The sequence below is a fragment of the Oryzias melastigma genome, linkage group LG12 (assembly GCF_002922805.2).
Source record: "Oryzias melastigma strain HK-1 linkage group LG12, ASM292280v2, whole genome shotgun sequence".
Taxonomy (NCBI): domain Eukaryota; kingdom Metazoa; phylum Chordata; class Actinopteri; order Beloniformes; family Adrianichthyidae; genus Oryzias; species Oryzias melastigma.
Genome location: NC_050523.1, coordinates 20720505 through 20736174, shown reverse-complemented (window position 1 = coordinate 20736174; position 15670 = coordinate 20720505). Strand labels below are relative to the sequence as shown.

Here is a 15670-nt window from a genome sequence, read left to right as displayed (position 1 = left end):
AACTTATATAATCCCACCCCGACTCGACCATACCATTTTCTCTACATGAATTATCAATATCCGGTTCAGGACTTAATATCAAATATTGCTTCAAGATTTTTCTTCAGTGCCATGTTCAACTCTCCTCGTTGCGGTAGTTGTTGCTGCAGCTTGGTGATTAAAGTCGCTTGTAGGCAACTTTAAAAAGAGTTGAGGAGAGCTGGAGACACACGTCTGCTCGTGACCCGGAACCGGAATCATTCCGGAATCAAGTGATGTTATATGAGCATCAACATTTACAATACTGAGCAAATTCAGGATGCAAACAGATTACACAGATTAAACATAAATAACAAAACTTTACAATGATGATAGGATTAGAACTATAACAACTTTTTATAGTATTTGGTGTATCTGATTGCCGTCCACTTGCTGGTATTTAAATAATAACAGATTGTGACAAAACTGCAAAACCATATTATTATTAAATTTGGATAAAAAAAAAAAATTTTGAGTTTGAGTTTTATCCATTTCAAGAGTGACTTTGTTTCCATATAATTTATATTATAAAATCAAGGGTTAAATCAATTTACAATGCCAGTAATGTTTCTTTTTTTAATTTATTTTGATAGAAAAAAAAAAAACTTTAACACAACAGATATTTGCAAGGAAGCTGGCAGCTGCCTCTGCATCCAATCTTCAATCCAATTTTCTAAATGATGCTCTCAAGTAATAACTTAAAAAAAATGCAGAGGAAGTAGTCTTTGTTTCCACTCACTGCAACATCTCTTTAACTTTTAGTAAAGGAAAATCCATGGTTTGCTTAATGCATCGTTTCATATTATGCAAATGACACAAACATGAATGTACTGAAAAAATAGAGAACATTTTCTTTTTAAATTTAATATAACATAAAATCAATGCATATATTTTTTCCAGATATGGAATAGCTCTCTCCTTCCTGATTTTTCTCACTTTAGTGCCAATTGTATGAGCTCCAAGAAGGCTGCACTAAACGATTTGCACATATTTTGTTGCATTTAAACATTTCATTTCAATTTCTGACTTACAAATAATCCATTTGGAGAATTCTCAGCGCTTGTCATTATTACCTCTTTAGTGCTCCAGTGGGAAGCCTGCTGACCTGCAATGAAGCCCACGAGGGCTGCATTACCACGGGGGCTGGTGGCGTCAAAGGTGACACAGAATGGACAGTCGGTGGAGCTTCCCGCCACAATTTCCCCAGAGAAGCCTTTCTCCTTCCAGAATGCCTGCAGGGAAGAGGTGACATTGCAGCTGTGACCCCAATGGTGCAGGTCTGCACAGAACACGGATTACAGAAAATATTATTTACATAAAGGGTGGTTAAATGGTCCAAAGAATTGAATTTCAAGGACCGTCGGATAAACAAATAGAAAGCAATAAAGGCTGCCTCAAAGCCGATGTTTTTTAAACCAAAATATGCAGCCAAGGGGTTTTTCATTCTGTGCTTCATAGTCAAAGGAAAACAATTCTTTACTTTGTTTTCTGGCCATGGAAGGCCTTGTGCAGAATAATAATATAAATAAATAAATTGAAAAACCGTCAAGATATCCAGTAAAATTTAAATAATTACCTCCAAGAAAAAGAGAGTGAAATCATCCCGATTTACTGGTCTAAGTGTTTTTGTCAGCTAGAAAAAAATACTTCAAAGATGAGTTTTTTTCTCAAACAATTGCGTGAGTGAAAATGAAAACACATTTTCAACGAACACTTAAAATTTAATTTTATTACCTGCTTAAATAATTGGGGTTTTAAGCAAATCAAAAGTTGTTTAAACTTCTACAAGAGTCCATGAATTACAATGGTCCTGAAGTGCAAATCACACCAACAAAAAACTCAACACAAAACAGATTAAAGATCACGACAATTAAAAAAGTGAAAGAAAGAATAAAATAAACAACATTTTATTAGAAAAAGTCAAAGCAAAACACTAGAAACCAAAACACAATTCCAAATAAATGGGATAAAATAAAAAATAAGCATTTTAGAAATTAAAATGACATGTTAAAACACTAAGAAACAGGAAAAGACATCACTAATTGGGTTATTTAATTAATTTTTTTTATGTCCACATACTAATAAAAATGTTTTGATTAGTATGAAGCATATCCAGAATCACTTCAAGACAAGCAACTTTATGTTGAAATTCCACACCTTGTTTATTAGCCATTTTATAATCTGTAATTTTATAGCTTATTTGGACATGCGTGCAGTGGAAAATGTTACAATAGAAACTTTTGTGTCACTGTCAGTAAAATAGTTTTATAGGATCACTATTGATACAGGTTGAAGAACTTCTCATTGTTTTTTGAAGCAGAAGTTTCTATCAAGTGTTTCGGATTCCCTTCACTTTAAATTATATTCTTGATTTCACCTGGTGATACCTTTGAGTGAAGATGTTTTACCTTGAAACTGCTCTCAAAACATTAACAGTTCCTGTTATTTTATTTTTTTTTGGAGAGACATGAATGTTTTTGTATTCAGACAAGAGAAGAGTCTATTCTGTGAAAAGATATGTTTGCATGCACATCAGGAACCCAATATTTCATTTTAACAGAAATAGTTTATTTTATTTGGGTTTTTGAGCTTATTCATAATAATGAATATTAGAGAATGATCAAATCTTGACCCGCTGCCTTTTTACAAACCCAATTTCACTTATTTACATCTCCTATGTAGAAGTGACAGTATTGCTCTTACAATTTGTTGTTTCTGTAGCTGTTAAAAAATATAAGGAATTGTTCAGACATTTTTTATACCCTTTAAATACAGATGTAAAGCTTCTTAGTGCTCGATTTAAGTAAAAAAATCTGGATAAAAGTTCAAAACTGACAATGAAAACAAACATTTGTATGTATTTCCTATTTAATCTCCATTAGTTGTTAGTCAACGCAAATAAAGAATTGATTAATACATTGGAAACTCTCATGATTCTTCTCATTTTTTTATTTTGTAACAACCTTTTTTGTCAGAAAACCATTCATCTGGCGTTTATTTTCCACCAAGGTCAGAACAAAAACCCACTGCCTCATGTCAGCACTAAGCTGTGGAATGGCCTTCCTGAGGATGGGAGGACTGCATTCAGTGTGGAGGTTAAAAGAAGAAAAAAAAACAATTTAAAACTCATATTTATGGATTTTTGATACATTTCCTTAATGTTATCATTTAAATTGAATTTATGGACATTTTTTCCTATTTGTTTTTGTAGAACGCACATGTGTGTTTGGGGGCTTTATTATGATTACTTTTTTTTTCTTTTTTTGCTTTTTATGAATAATTTATTTTATGTTAATCTCTTAAAAGTGTTCCATAGCAGGAAAAGTGTTTTATAAATAAAGCCTTTTTAGTAGAAAATGTGAATTTCCGCCTTTTAAAGTGCCACTAAATTAAAATAATTCTCAATGGTCTTGTAATTAGGATTATGCAATTTTTAGCCAAAATAAAAAGAGAAGTAGGAGTTCATTAGAAATTTCCTCCTGAGTTGTGGGCGGGACTTGTGGCATGGAGTAAGCCTTGACTTTCCATCATTCTTTTGTTTACACTCTCTTCCAACAGCCTCCAGACCCTCACAGCCCGAACATAACATTACCAGTGAAATAAAAAAAGGCGAGCAGATGGGGAAAACAAAGACGTTCATGGATCTATTTGTCTGCAATTGGATGCATCAGAATGGAGCGGAATAGAGAGCTCTACGTCACACCTACAAGCTTTATTTTTTCCTGTATTTTTTTCATCTGCTCCGATTTAAATGAAGAAATACTCAGAAAAGTTATTTTAGTCTTAATTCTCTTTAAAGATGTTCTCCATTATCAGAAAACTACCAAATGAACATGTTAAAAATACAAAAACAACATTTTCATTGGAGTGGATCTGAAACAAAATCATTTGTTTTCTCTAAGAGCTGATCTTCAAACCCACAAAACCCATAGATTAAAAGTGCATAAGAAAATTCTCATGAAGTAACATTGATAAAACAAACAAAACATACCATTGTATAAAAGAGAATAAATTGAAATGTTGAGGGATAAAAGAACGAGAAGAAACCTTTGCAGTAGTAAAAGCCAATGTATGTTTTATTTCAGTTCTTATTGCTCAAATTTTAAACCTTTATAAAGCATTTAAGTGTGCAAAAGAGCCTTTAAAGTCAAAGCAAAATTTCATCATTTTGTATTCTTAGTTTTTTTTACTAATACATTTTCTTTTTTTTAATTGCAAACTTACAAATTTGGTAAAATCTTATCTTATTTTCATTTATTTATTTATTTTTGTAATAGTGACAAAATAGTTTTGTACTTTGCTACGGAGCACAGTGTGATGGAGACAGCCGGCCGAGCTGAATGATGTCTGAATGAGTGAGAACCCTCTGAGCTGTTGAGATGGGATGAGATCCTGTCAACCTGTCAACTTAATTACGCAGAGGGTTTGTCAAAAAGGATCATGCTTATCTGTCTCCTTGGACCAGGAAATGTTATACTAATGCCTCATGAAAAAATGAGGAATTCTCTCCCTGGCACACGCTGTGTGTCGCCTGCTGGCAGTCTCATGTAATGTTAAGTGACTTAAATGTACCAGCAGCAAAGGCTTTGTGCTGTACACTGTTTTGATTCTTCAGCAAAATCCACATGCTTTGTTTTTTATTATTTAAACATTTTCACTTTATAACATGTGGAATCACCTAAATTACAACTTTACATGCAAACTATCGTTTGCATATTCTCTGGCGTGTTAACCTCAAGCTGTTTTTCTCTGCATAATTATCCAGCCGTGTCAGTGATTGTCTGTGACAGAGATCATAGTAGAGCGTGCCACGCTGACATTAGGTTTTATATACCAAACAAAACTAGAAGAATTTCATAAAACATTGCTTCAAAATTCAAGCCAAGATTCCTTTTATCAGAATACATTTTTGATGAGAGCGTATATTTTAGATTTAAATGTATCCCTTTTTGGTTTTTACCATTTAACATTAAGAATTGAGAAAGAAAACTGCCTAGTTTGTTTTTCAGTGTTCTTGCACAAAGCACCAAACCCCAGTCTGTCTTTGACACAACTTACTTTGGTAACACAACTGAAATAAATGTTCTGTTTAAAAGACAGAAATTTGATGCCACATTTTGACTCCTTTTATTTCCAAGACTCAAAATTGTAAAAAAAAAAATCACATGTTTCTCAGAACTAGAGTCTTCCAAATTAAGATTAGATGCTTTCTCCTGCCACTGCTGAACCCAAAGTGAAAAGATTTTGCACCCCAGAACCTATAAAACTTGTTTTTCTTCATGATAATGAGAGTCCAGAGGGATACAAGTTGTTATTAAATACTCAAACGTGTTACCCTCCATCAACCTCTACTGACCGCAGTTTCTTTTAGTTCTTTCAAATGCTAAATATGTTGCATTTTTTATGTGCTTAAATGAGAAAGAATCAGTCAGAAGTTACTCACTAATATTTTATATGTTTTCGTCTTCACAGTCACATAAATATGTGTTAGCTTATTTTATTATTAGTTGCGCGAACTGCAACAGCTGTGTGTAAAATATGTGAATGATTATCCATTTATAATGACTAGAGCAGCAAAGACAGTCATTAAATCAGAACGTGTACCTCCATTAAGCTTATATGTTTTGTTACCAATTTAGATTAAACATTTTTTTAGGTTTCATTGTGTTTTGTTTCTTAAATTAGATGAAGGGAAAAATCCATACAAGAAGAAAATCAACTTATATTTATTTTTGTAGGCGTGGTCTCCTGTTTTTAAACTATATATTTTTTTGTTAAATGTGTGTTTTACATGACAAGTGAATTGATGTAAATGTGTTGTCACCTTTATAAGTTTGGATTCATTGTATTAAATTTTCAATTATATTTTATCACTTTTTCATGTTTTTCCAAATTTCCTCCAATCTATAAATATTGAGAAAAGTTCAGAAATCACCTAAAGAGAAAGAAGTAGAAAAGACAAAAAAAAAAAAAGACAAGAACGAATGAATCACATTCAGTGGCTACCATATAAAAGAATATTCGATTAAACCTGTCATAATTCGTCAATGCCCACAGTATGGTTAAAAAAATATTAAAGAAGTACAGTGAAAGATCCAATCTACCGTAGCTTTCCTCACAATACGGCACACCATAGTTTACAGTGCACCATTACTGATTGAACTATTTTTGAGCTTATGACATATATAAGGCCCACCAAACTCATTTTCATACTTCACGTACTGTGTGACAAGTAGGGGAGATTGGGGTTGGTTGTCACAATGACGTAATGTTTCCAACGTGGTGAAAACAGTGAGTACAGCGGAAAGTGTCTGGATCCACTTTACATTTGCTCGCATGACTTCCGGTTTAGGTTCTTTAATAGCCCCAAGTTCACAAAAAGTGCTCTGACAAGGCTCGGGCATCTGGCAAAAATTTGAACCCAATGAAACGGATTTGGAGAGGCCAGGCCGCAGACGTGCCTCTCGCACTTTTCAAGTTACGTAAAGACTCCGGCGTCTGGTCAGTCAGAATTTATAAATCGCCTTCACAGGATTTCTAGGACTTGCTTGTGACATGCTACACGGTAGCCAGGTTAGAAACGTTAGCTCATTCACAACATAACTCCAAACCTGAATGCCACGTTATCACGTTTTTGCAACACGTAGAAAAACAAACTGATGCTGCTCAACCAAATGTTCCTGTAACTACACTAACTCCCATTTTTGAGTGGAGTTTGAATGGAGGTAGCACTCACGTACCTCATGAGTGCCAAAAAAATACTTTTTTTGTTTTTTTTTAACTGAAACAAAAATCTTGTTGGTAAATTAAAAAAAAATCAGTTTGACACCAATACACATGAACTACTTTAGCCTTTTCACAAGCGGATAACACATTTTGATGTGTACCGCTCAAAATCACCACATCGGTAAACACAACCAGAATTAATCAATGTGTAAGGTGCTCAAGATAATAGGGCGCACTGTTTTTTTTTTTTTTTTTTTTTTAATGAAGCTTTCAAGTGAACCCTATTGTGCAAAATTATAGTAGTTATGCATGATTAGTTTTTAGGATTTTCCATTTTAATTAACTCAGTGAAAGTTTCCAACAAATGGCTTTAAAGTAAAACCCACAAATATTTTTTTCTTCACTTTAACTAAATACATTTTCATAAACAATGCAACAAAAAAAACATTTCTAAACAGATTTTTGTGTTGCCAAAATGAGTACTTTGTGAGACGTTCTTTACTCTTGTTTACATCATTTTCAGATTCATCGTTAGCAAAAGTGTGAACATAAAGAAATGAGTATGATTTTCACACAATGTTAGCTCAAGGATTTGTCAAGTTGGAGGTAAAAACAACTTCCTCTGCACTTTGAGTTCTGCTTTCTTTATTATCTAACAGAGAATGAATGCAAAACAGAAGCTGTGGCGATGGGAGCTGACGTCTGTCTTTGTTTTAGCTGATCCTTCTGTAACAAAGTGCCTCTTGTTGTCCTTCTCCAATCAGTACTGTCCCTTTTTTTTTAATCATTTAACACAAAACAGAACAAATGAACAAGGTTTTATATGTGTTGTTGTTGGCCATGTTGTTTCTCCCTCTCTTATAGTTGCACCCTCAACCTTTGAGTGATGTCAGTCTTAAGAATTTGCTCACTTTCGTGAGTTTTATGTTCAGACTTTCAAGGCTATGTATTGTGGTCATGGTACAAGCTGCGAATAACTTCCAGCTGGGGAGCGTTATCACAGATACCTAAAGACATGGATGTAATTGAGTCACTGTGAGGCTCCCTCCAACCACTTAGATGGTGAGAAGACAAGCTGGTGCTTTGAAGATTGTCCTCCAATGTGGGGATAATTGTAAGCAAGGTTAACCATTTCTGGTGAAAATGTATGAAATACTTGGGTTTTCATGGAAAAACATTATTCCTGGAAACCGCTGAGAACTGTTTTTCCAAGAAAGTGTGCTGCCAATCGAAATCAAAGTCTCACAGAGATTTCGTCTAGTTGTAAATTTGACAGGAGATTGGTTGTTTAGCCACCATGGTGGGTTTTGGCAAAAGAGCCTAGAAATAAGATTTCAGCAATGGTGAACTAAACTCACCCGTCCACTGGCATCAAATAGGATGCTGCTGGTTCTTGAAGTCTTTTTCAAAAAGTCAGTTTTATCCACTGATAAGATTTTTAGCACAAACAGTGCAAGGTTGTATTTTTTTTCTATGTGTCTTGGAAAAGGAGAAACACAATAAAAAGCCTTATAACAACTCCATCATTTTGATAGCAAACAGGTTTTGATGTTATAAAAAAACAGCTTGTGATTTTGTGTTTTCTAATATTTTCTATTTCCATCAATAAAACGGGGAACCTGGGTCGGATTAAAAGAACACATATGATTTCGTATGATATCGATATTGCTATGATATTGATTGAAAAATAACAGAGACAAAGCTGCTCTGCAACATCAGCTGCTTTGTCCTTGACTATGAAATTGCACAATAAGGATTTGCAACAGTAAATTTGCCTATTGGAAACACATCAATTTTAAAAGAAAATCACATTCATTGAAAAATAGTTTGGAGGGGGTGGTTTTAGGAGCACATTGAAATGACAAAACTGCCATGGAAACACTTTCTTTGAAAAAAAGGTGTCATGTGACCAAGAGTGCACTACTGCGAAACTGCACAGCGGATGCCACAAGAGGTCCCACAGCATCACAGCTCATCAAAAGTTGAGCGTGTCATGCAGAATTGTTGGATCCAATTATGATTGATTGCAAACAGTGTAATTACATAATTTTGTTTTTTCATTGTTTCAAGAATTTTTATAAAGTTTTGTGCGTATGTGTAATAGAAACGCAGCTAGTGACAGGTGTTTCGTTTGCAGATGAGATTTAAGTTTATTTAAGACTTAAGTACCATTGGATAACATTTTACCAAACATAATGAAGCCAATGCTCACCCATTGAAATCAAATCCAAAAGCAACGTGTCTTATGCTGTATCGCCTCTTAAAGAGCTGTTTGAGCTCACTTATTTGCTTTATTTTGCCCTCCATTCACAAGTTCTTGCAAGTCTGTCCAGAGCCCAGGTAAAAGTTTACCTTTTAAATGATAAGACTTTTGTTTCATTGCTTTTAGCTCTTTTAACTGTGAGAACATTTATTTTAATTAACAAAATATTTTAAAAAATAATGATTTTTTGTGGACCACTTTTCCCACAACATGCACTCATTTTTAGGATGGTAAGAAGAAAGAAGAGAATCACATAATATGCTGCTAGTGCTATAGGGTGGTCAAAGTTATGTCCTCGCTTCTATTTTTCACAACAGTCACTCATGATTGAATGTCTTGCTCAACTTCATGCATTCAATCAGAATAAGACAATTATTTATTTTTTAATAACTTTTTAACTCATTTACAGAAGTTCGTCCTCTTGGTCAGCAGTAACAGATAGCTAAAGATCCCAAACAGCTAGTTGTCAGTCCCATTGATTGTATATGAGAACTGGACTAAGTGAGTGTGACATTACCCAAAGAAGATGACTTGCTTCCAGTTCCATTGAAATTAAGTAAATTCAGATGCTACTTTTTAGCCATTTGGACATCGCCATGTTGGAATCAGAAATCAAAAGTGAGCAGTGATTGGTCCAAGTTGGTATGAATCCAGATTTCTATAACAACCACTCTAGCCAATCAGAAGTGAGCTTGTTGGGAGGCCACACCCCTCCCACTTGAACGCAATCAAACATTTTGAGCTTTGGAGGGGAGACCACATACTTTTATTCAGGCATCTGATTGGCAGGTTTATAACGTGACATAACTAACACTACAGTAAAAAAAATTGATTCGCAAGAAAATATTTATTCTGGTAAATATAATGACTAAGCAGTTTATTTCTCTATAGAAGTCTGTGTAAAAAAAGTAGGTACTTCCTGTTTGGATTGTAATGGGGGAGGGGTCACTCAGTCCAGTTCTCATTTACAGTCAATGGTTACTTCTAAGAGGACATTAGCACAGATTTGTAATCCTGTTGCTTCCAACAGGTTGCTCACTGTTGGTAACATGATTCCAACAAGTGTTGTAAATGCTTAATCAATAATGTAAAAAAAAAAAGTTGATCTGCAGGCTGAGCTAATCAAGCCTTTGATAGTTTATAATCAATCATTGGTGGATATAACAGAAAATCATCAAAGTTCAACTCTATTTTTCCAGAATTTTAAAGCCCAAATGTCCTCCAGTTCTGGAGTGACCCTTGTAGTTTCCAACACTTTACAAGAACAGACCTCACAACAACACAAATACAAGTGATGGTAAGATGTTTCCATTAAAAAAAAGACACCTTTACTCTGCTGGTGCAGCGTGTGGTCTGCTGTTTTTGTTCTGCTTCTCACATTCAATGCCCCTTGTGTGCTCTCAAGCAGGAATTGCTTTGAAAGCACATCTCAAGAGACCCAGACAGGTGAGAGGCCTGGAGATCAGTAGCTGTCCTCTGTCACATTTTAACAAGCTAGCATTGATCATAGTCGGTGCACTTTTTCCGTTTTTAAGTCTCACTCTCCACACTGATACCAAGAATCACGATTGTGACTGAAAGTCTAGGAATATTTGACTATTTTAGCATCTGAAACAGCTTGCGATGTTTTGAGCATGGAAAGAAAAGGACATGTTGAAGGTTTGTGGGCCTCAAATTTATGGAATAAAAACACACGACAGATAAGAACACAATTAATTAGAAAGTGATGGATGTCAACAATACAGGAAAGGAGATAAGCTTTTCACACAGATAGGACAGTTTTATGATTCTCAAAGACAGTTAAAATCTCTTTCAAGTTGACATTAGTGCAGCAGCACACTTGATTGAAAAAAAAGAGAATGCACAGCATGAGGCAGCGGCTACAGCATGTGTGTCTGCAGCTACAGAGATCCACAGGAATCTGCTCTTCTTTGTGGAGAAACTTTGCAGGCATTTTGCTATTATTTGACATTCAGCAGACAGTGACGGGAAACTTGAAACGACAGCACAGTGACATGCTATGAGTGCTTCACAGCTGTGTATTGAACCGTTGAAGGCTGCTGTCATGTTGTATGCAGCCGGGCTTTAAGGTCAACTGGTGCTTGTTGTAATCTGCATTTAAAGAGCAGCTCTCATTATTTTTTCTCTAATTAAAAACAGAAAACATGGTTTATAACACATCTCACCATGCAGTAAAATACACCAAAAATCTCATATATTGGTAAAGTAGTAGTAAATAAGTTGTAAATAAGTTATAAGGGAAAACAATGAAGTAAATGTAGTTTTCACTATATTGCTGATTGGCTGTTGATCTTCTTGTCAATTAATCAATGCCATTTCTCCTCTACAGAATGTGTTTGATTGTGATCTTTGATGGCAATCAGATCTTTGTTTTTATCCTGGAAAACTGGACTTATTTTCTTTTTATGAAGGTTTAAAATAGTAGAGTTTAAACAACAGGAAAAAAAGTGTGAAAATGGTTTTATCTGTCTGAAAAAGTGAATGAAGTGTGTGTGATGAGTTTTACTGATTTGAAACATTTATACATTATGAAACATTATTGGCCAATAATAACAACTTTACAAACCCATAATTTGTAAAACTGTAATATTATCAGACTTGCCAGGTCTTGTACATTTTTGGGTTGTCTTGTATGAACGACAAAAGTGGTTTGATGATATAAAAGTTCAAAGATCTTCACATTTATGTGCCGCTGCTAAATTCTGTCCTGAATACGATTTTTTTGCCTCCGGCTGATTCCGAGTCATCTGATTTTCATACTGATACAGAGTCCCAATCCTGTCATTTAAAAAAAGAGAAAAAAAAATCTAAACTGATTCAGGTTGGTGCCTATTTTTATTTTAGTCATCTTGTTTTATTATTTAGCTCTTAGATCATTTCTGGGAAGTAGCTTGAACAATCAAAAACAAGTAGTGCAACTATTAACTAGAAGATATTGTATGTAAAATAGATGGAAGTCGTGTGAGAAAGATTTGAAAAAACGGCAGCATTAGTCCTAAAACTAGAAAGCTTTTTGATTTATTATGATCCATGTTTAGATGAAAAATTCTTAAAAAATAGAAGTTATTTTCTCCTAAAATCTTTGGTTCAGAACAACAATAAGGTAATAATTAGTCACGTGAGAAAGTTTGGTGATTGTAACTTTAGTATCTGCAGAATCCTTTTGATCATTTTTTTTTTTTGCTTTGACAACAGTCACAAGGCTAACATTTGGCTCCTCTATCACCATGGCTTAGAATCCAAAGAGTTCCGCATTTGATATATATATTTTTTTACTTTACATTTGTTTGTATCATGTACTTTTTGTTATCATAGGGCAGCAACTTTCTCTTGGAAGTTTGTTTTTTTGTTTTATTGTAACTCCAGGAAAATCTATTCAGTTTTAGATCAAGTGTGCAAGTTCCAGAAAACTCACTGACTTTTTATAAAAAGAAAACAAAAGAAAATATGCAAAACGTGATCAATTTCCCTTACAAAGAATTAAAAACTTGTTTTTTCTTCACAGCCAATATTGAATGCATATACATTTGAACTAGTAGTTTAAACCATTCAGATTGTCATTGAATTTCAATGTTGTAAGAGACAGTAAAATTGCAGAAACACAATTGGAATTTTTTTTTCAGTATGAATAATAATAAAATAAGAAACAATGATAAAGAGAGGAAGTCCAACTTGCCACAGCCGTGGGCGCAGCAGATGGTAATCGGTTTCTTGCTCTTTTTTTCTAAATCCGCTCTAATGTGTGAGGGTTGTACAAAGTCCAGCCTTCCAGTACTTTTTGACACCTCTCTTCTAAGTTGCAGAAATGTAGCTTGTTCTGGGGATTGAAAGCTGTTTATGCAGATGAAGAAAGTGAATCTCACTGCGGAACAAAAACAGGACTGCTTTGTTCCAGATGGGACTCAAAATGGGGCTGATATCACCGCCAGCCGCTGCCTCTGGCATGGCTACAGGAAGTAATCCTCTCAGCTCCGCCACTGACACATGACAATTGTTCTTTTTAAGCCTAGTACTTACAAGCCAAACTTCCTAATTTGCCAGTGTGATATTGTTACTTTACTTATCAGATATTTATCTTGTCATTAGTAAAAAATGATTCTTCTTCCAGTACAAAGTTATTTACTTCTGAGAACCATCCTAAATTTACTGTATTTTCTGCACCGTAGGGAAAACCAGATTATAAGTACGTACTGGTCTATTATTAAACGTATCTCGAATAAAGCACATTAAGCGAAACCAAAGAGTCAAAGGAAAGTCTGTCAATCAGTCAGAGTTTATGAATTGTGTTCACAGTAATGCTAGAACTTGTTTGTAACATGTTACACATTAGCCAAATAAGAAGCGTTAGCCATGTTAGCATATTTACCATATCTGTAACTTCTTATCTTGTTTGCAACACGCAAAAAAAACAGACTAAAACAAACATCAATGTGGCTACACCAACTCCCAACCTTGCTAGTAACATGTAAATTTAAAAAAAACAAACAAAAAAAAAAACACCGACTATAAGACCTGTGGGGAAGCCCCTGCTAACACCTAGCATGTTCATTAATGAGGAAGAATGCGACCAAATAACTCAATTGAAATTTAGTCCTTTTAATAAAAAGTTGGATCAGAGTCGCACAGAGTACTCTGGATCTCCACGATGCAGAGGCAAAACTCTGTAAAATGGACTCCACAAATATAGACCTCTAGGCGGGCCCTGTGTGGCTTCACGCCAATGTTTGTCAGGACAGGAGAAACCTCTTAGGTCTTTTGTACCTTAAATGGTCGCCATCACCAAACAAAAAGTTTAAAAAAGCCTTAATTTAGTATAAAAATCCGTCGAACTCAACCAGTAATTTTGACAGCGTGCCGTGTACCTCCAAAAATCGCTTCAGTATGAGTAAGCACAACCAGAATTGATCCATATTGATGCTCTCTGGATTATAAGGTGCACTGTCATGTTTTGAAAAAAAAATCAAGGCTTTAAAGAGTCTCTTATAGTGCTGAAAATACAGCTACCAATTTTAAATTACAATGTCCAACTAAGAAAAATAAAAGTAAATTGTAAATCTCCTTAGTAGCAGAAGTGATGCTACACTTCATATCTGACAAAACATGCTCATTATTTTGTGACTTTGTGAGCAGCAAAATTACTCACTAAACTTATTTTAGTTCTTTATAAACACAAGTTGGTCACAGTTACGAAGAGATTCCAGACTTTCCTTAGAAGTACACAGGAGTGTGTGGTTGTATTTCTGTCCAGGGAGTCTGCCGCTAAAGACAGCTGAAATACATTCTAGCTGACCCCTTGACCCTAGCCAGGAAAAAATACATATATAACTGGATGGATGTAAGATGTTTCAAATAAATGGATATATTTTTTTCCATTTCATCTCTAAGGCTGTTTACCTAAGAGTTACCTGGGAGTTACCCTTTTGATCTTGTCATCGATTTGCATTCTGTTTTGTCTTAACAGCATCTCCTATTTCACCATGTTTCATCCCAGACATAAACAATGTTGTGTCCAACTTTTCCCAAAAGTTTCCCTTTACCTGGAAAAAAGCTGTGAACTCAGAGTTACCTTTGTGCTGTTTACTTGACTTGTATTTCAGTTGTGTGGGTCCTGCCTCCTGGGCCATAACACATAACTGTAATTACTGAAAGTTAGCTCTTCAATCATGCAGAAGAGTGCTGACTCCACAGAGAAATACGGGAAGAGGTAGGGGAATATCAAATAAGCCCTGTTTGATATGAGCATGAGATATTTTATGCATTTATCAGAATCCAAATGCATCTTACCACGCTCTAATAAATGTTTGCACGAGCACTAATGATTCTGCGTTCATTATGGATGACAAATTTAATTCACTAACAAGGTGCAAACGCATTTGTTAATTAAGTGTTTGCTTGTAAAGTGCAAAATGAAGATTACACAAATCATGTTAAGTGAGCTCAAAGACGCCAAGTGTTGAGATTAGTAAACATGTCGAGTCAGACTTTTGACATTTGTGGTTACAGTTTAAGCCTGTAAAGCCCACAATGTCAACGATTTGACAGAAAATTCAGACATTCTGGAAGTAAGATGTTTTCTAACCCTTTTGATTTAACTAAAAATGTTGCTATTTTGTTTATTTTGTGAGTAATAGAGTTTTTGCTAACAACAGTGTTAGTTTAAGATGCAAAAAAGTGACATGAGTTTTCAGGGGAAAAGCACATTATTTACTCAAAGTCTCAAATTTGATCCACACATTTTTAACCCGGTCTAACTGCTTTATGATGAATTAATTATCATCAAATTTAACATTTTTCAATGCAAAAATAAGTTTTTAAAATATGAATAATAGATTAGTTATTCTAACCATAAAGTTTGATGATTAGCTAAACTTTTCCCGCCAAAAAGTGTTTAATGGAGGCAGCCATTTTGAAATGAGCAGGAAAAGCCCTTCTATGCCCCTAGTGGAATGATGATGAACTACAGGGCAGAAAATATGGACCAAGTTATATACAATGAGTTTTTAAGAGAAGTTTGGATCATGATAATAAGAAATGCATATTTCAAATTTGATACAAATGGTTATATAGGGTTAAGGTTTATTTGCAGCTGTCTTAGAGTGTATTCAGAGTGGAACATTTCATAGGTCAAGACTGAGTCTGGTT

General features: G+C 34.7%; 1 protein-coding gene across 1 annotated transcript in view; it reads right to left on the bottom strand.

Moving 5' to 3' along the window:
- si:ch211-127i16.2 (probable flavin-containing monoamine oxidase A) overlaps window positions 1-15670 on the bottom strand; it is a 74433-nt gene that overhangs the window by 17959 nt on the left and 40804 nt on the right. Inside the window, exon 10 of the mRNA XM_024298859.2 lies at window positions 1092-1250. Within this exon, the coding sequence (XP_024154627.1) occupies window positions 1092-1250 (159 nt within the window). The remainder of the gene's footprint in view (window positions 1-1091; window positions 1251-15670) is intronic.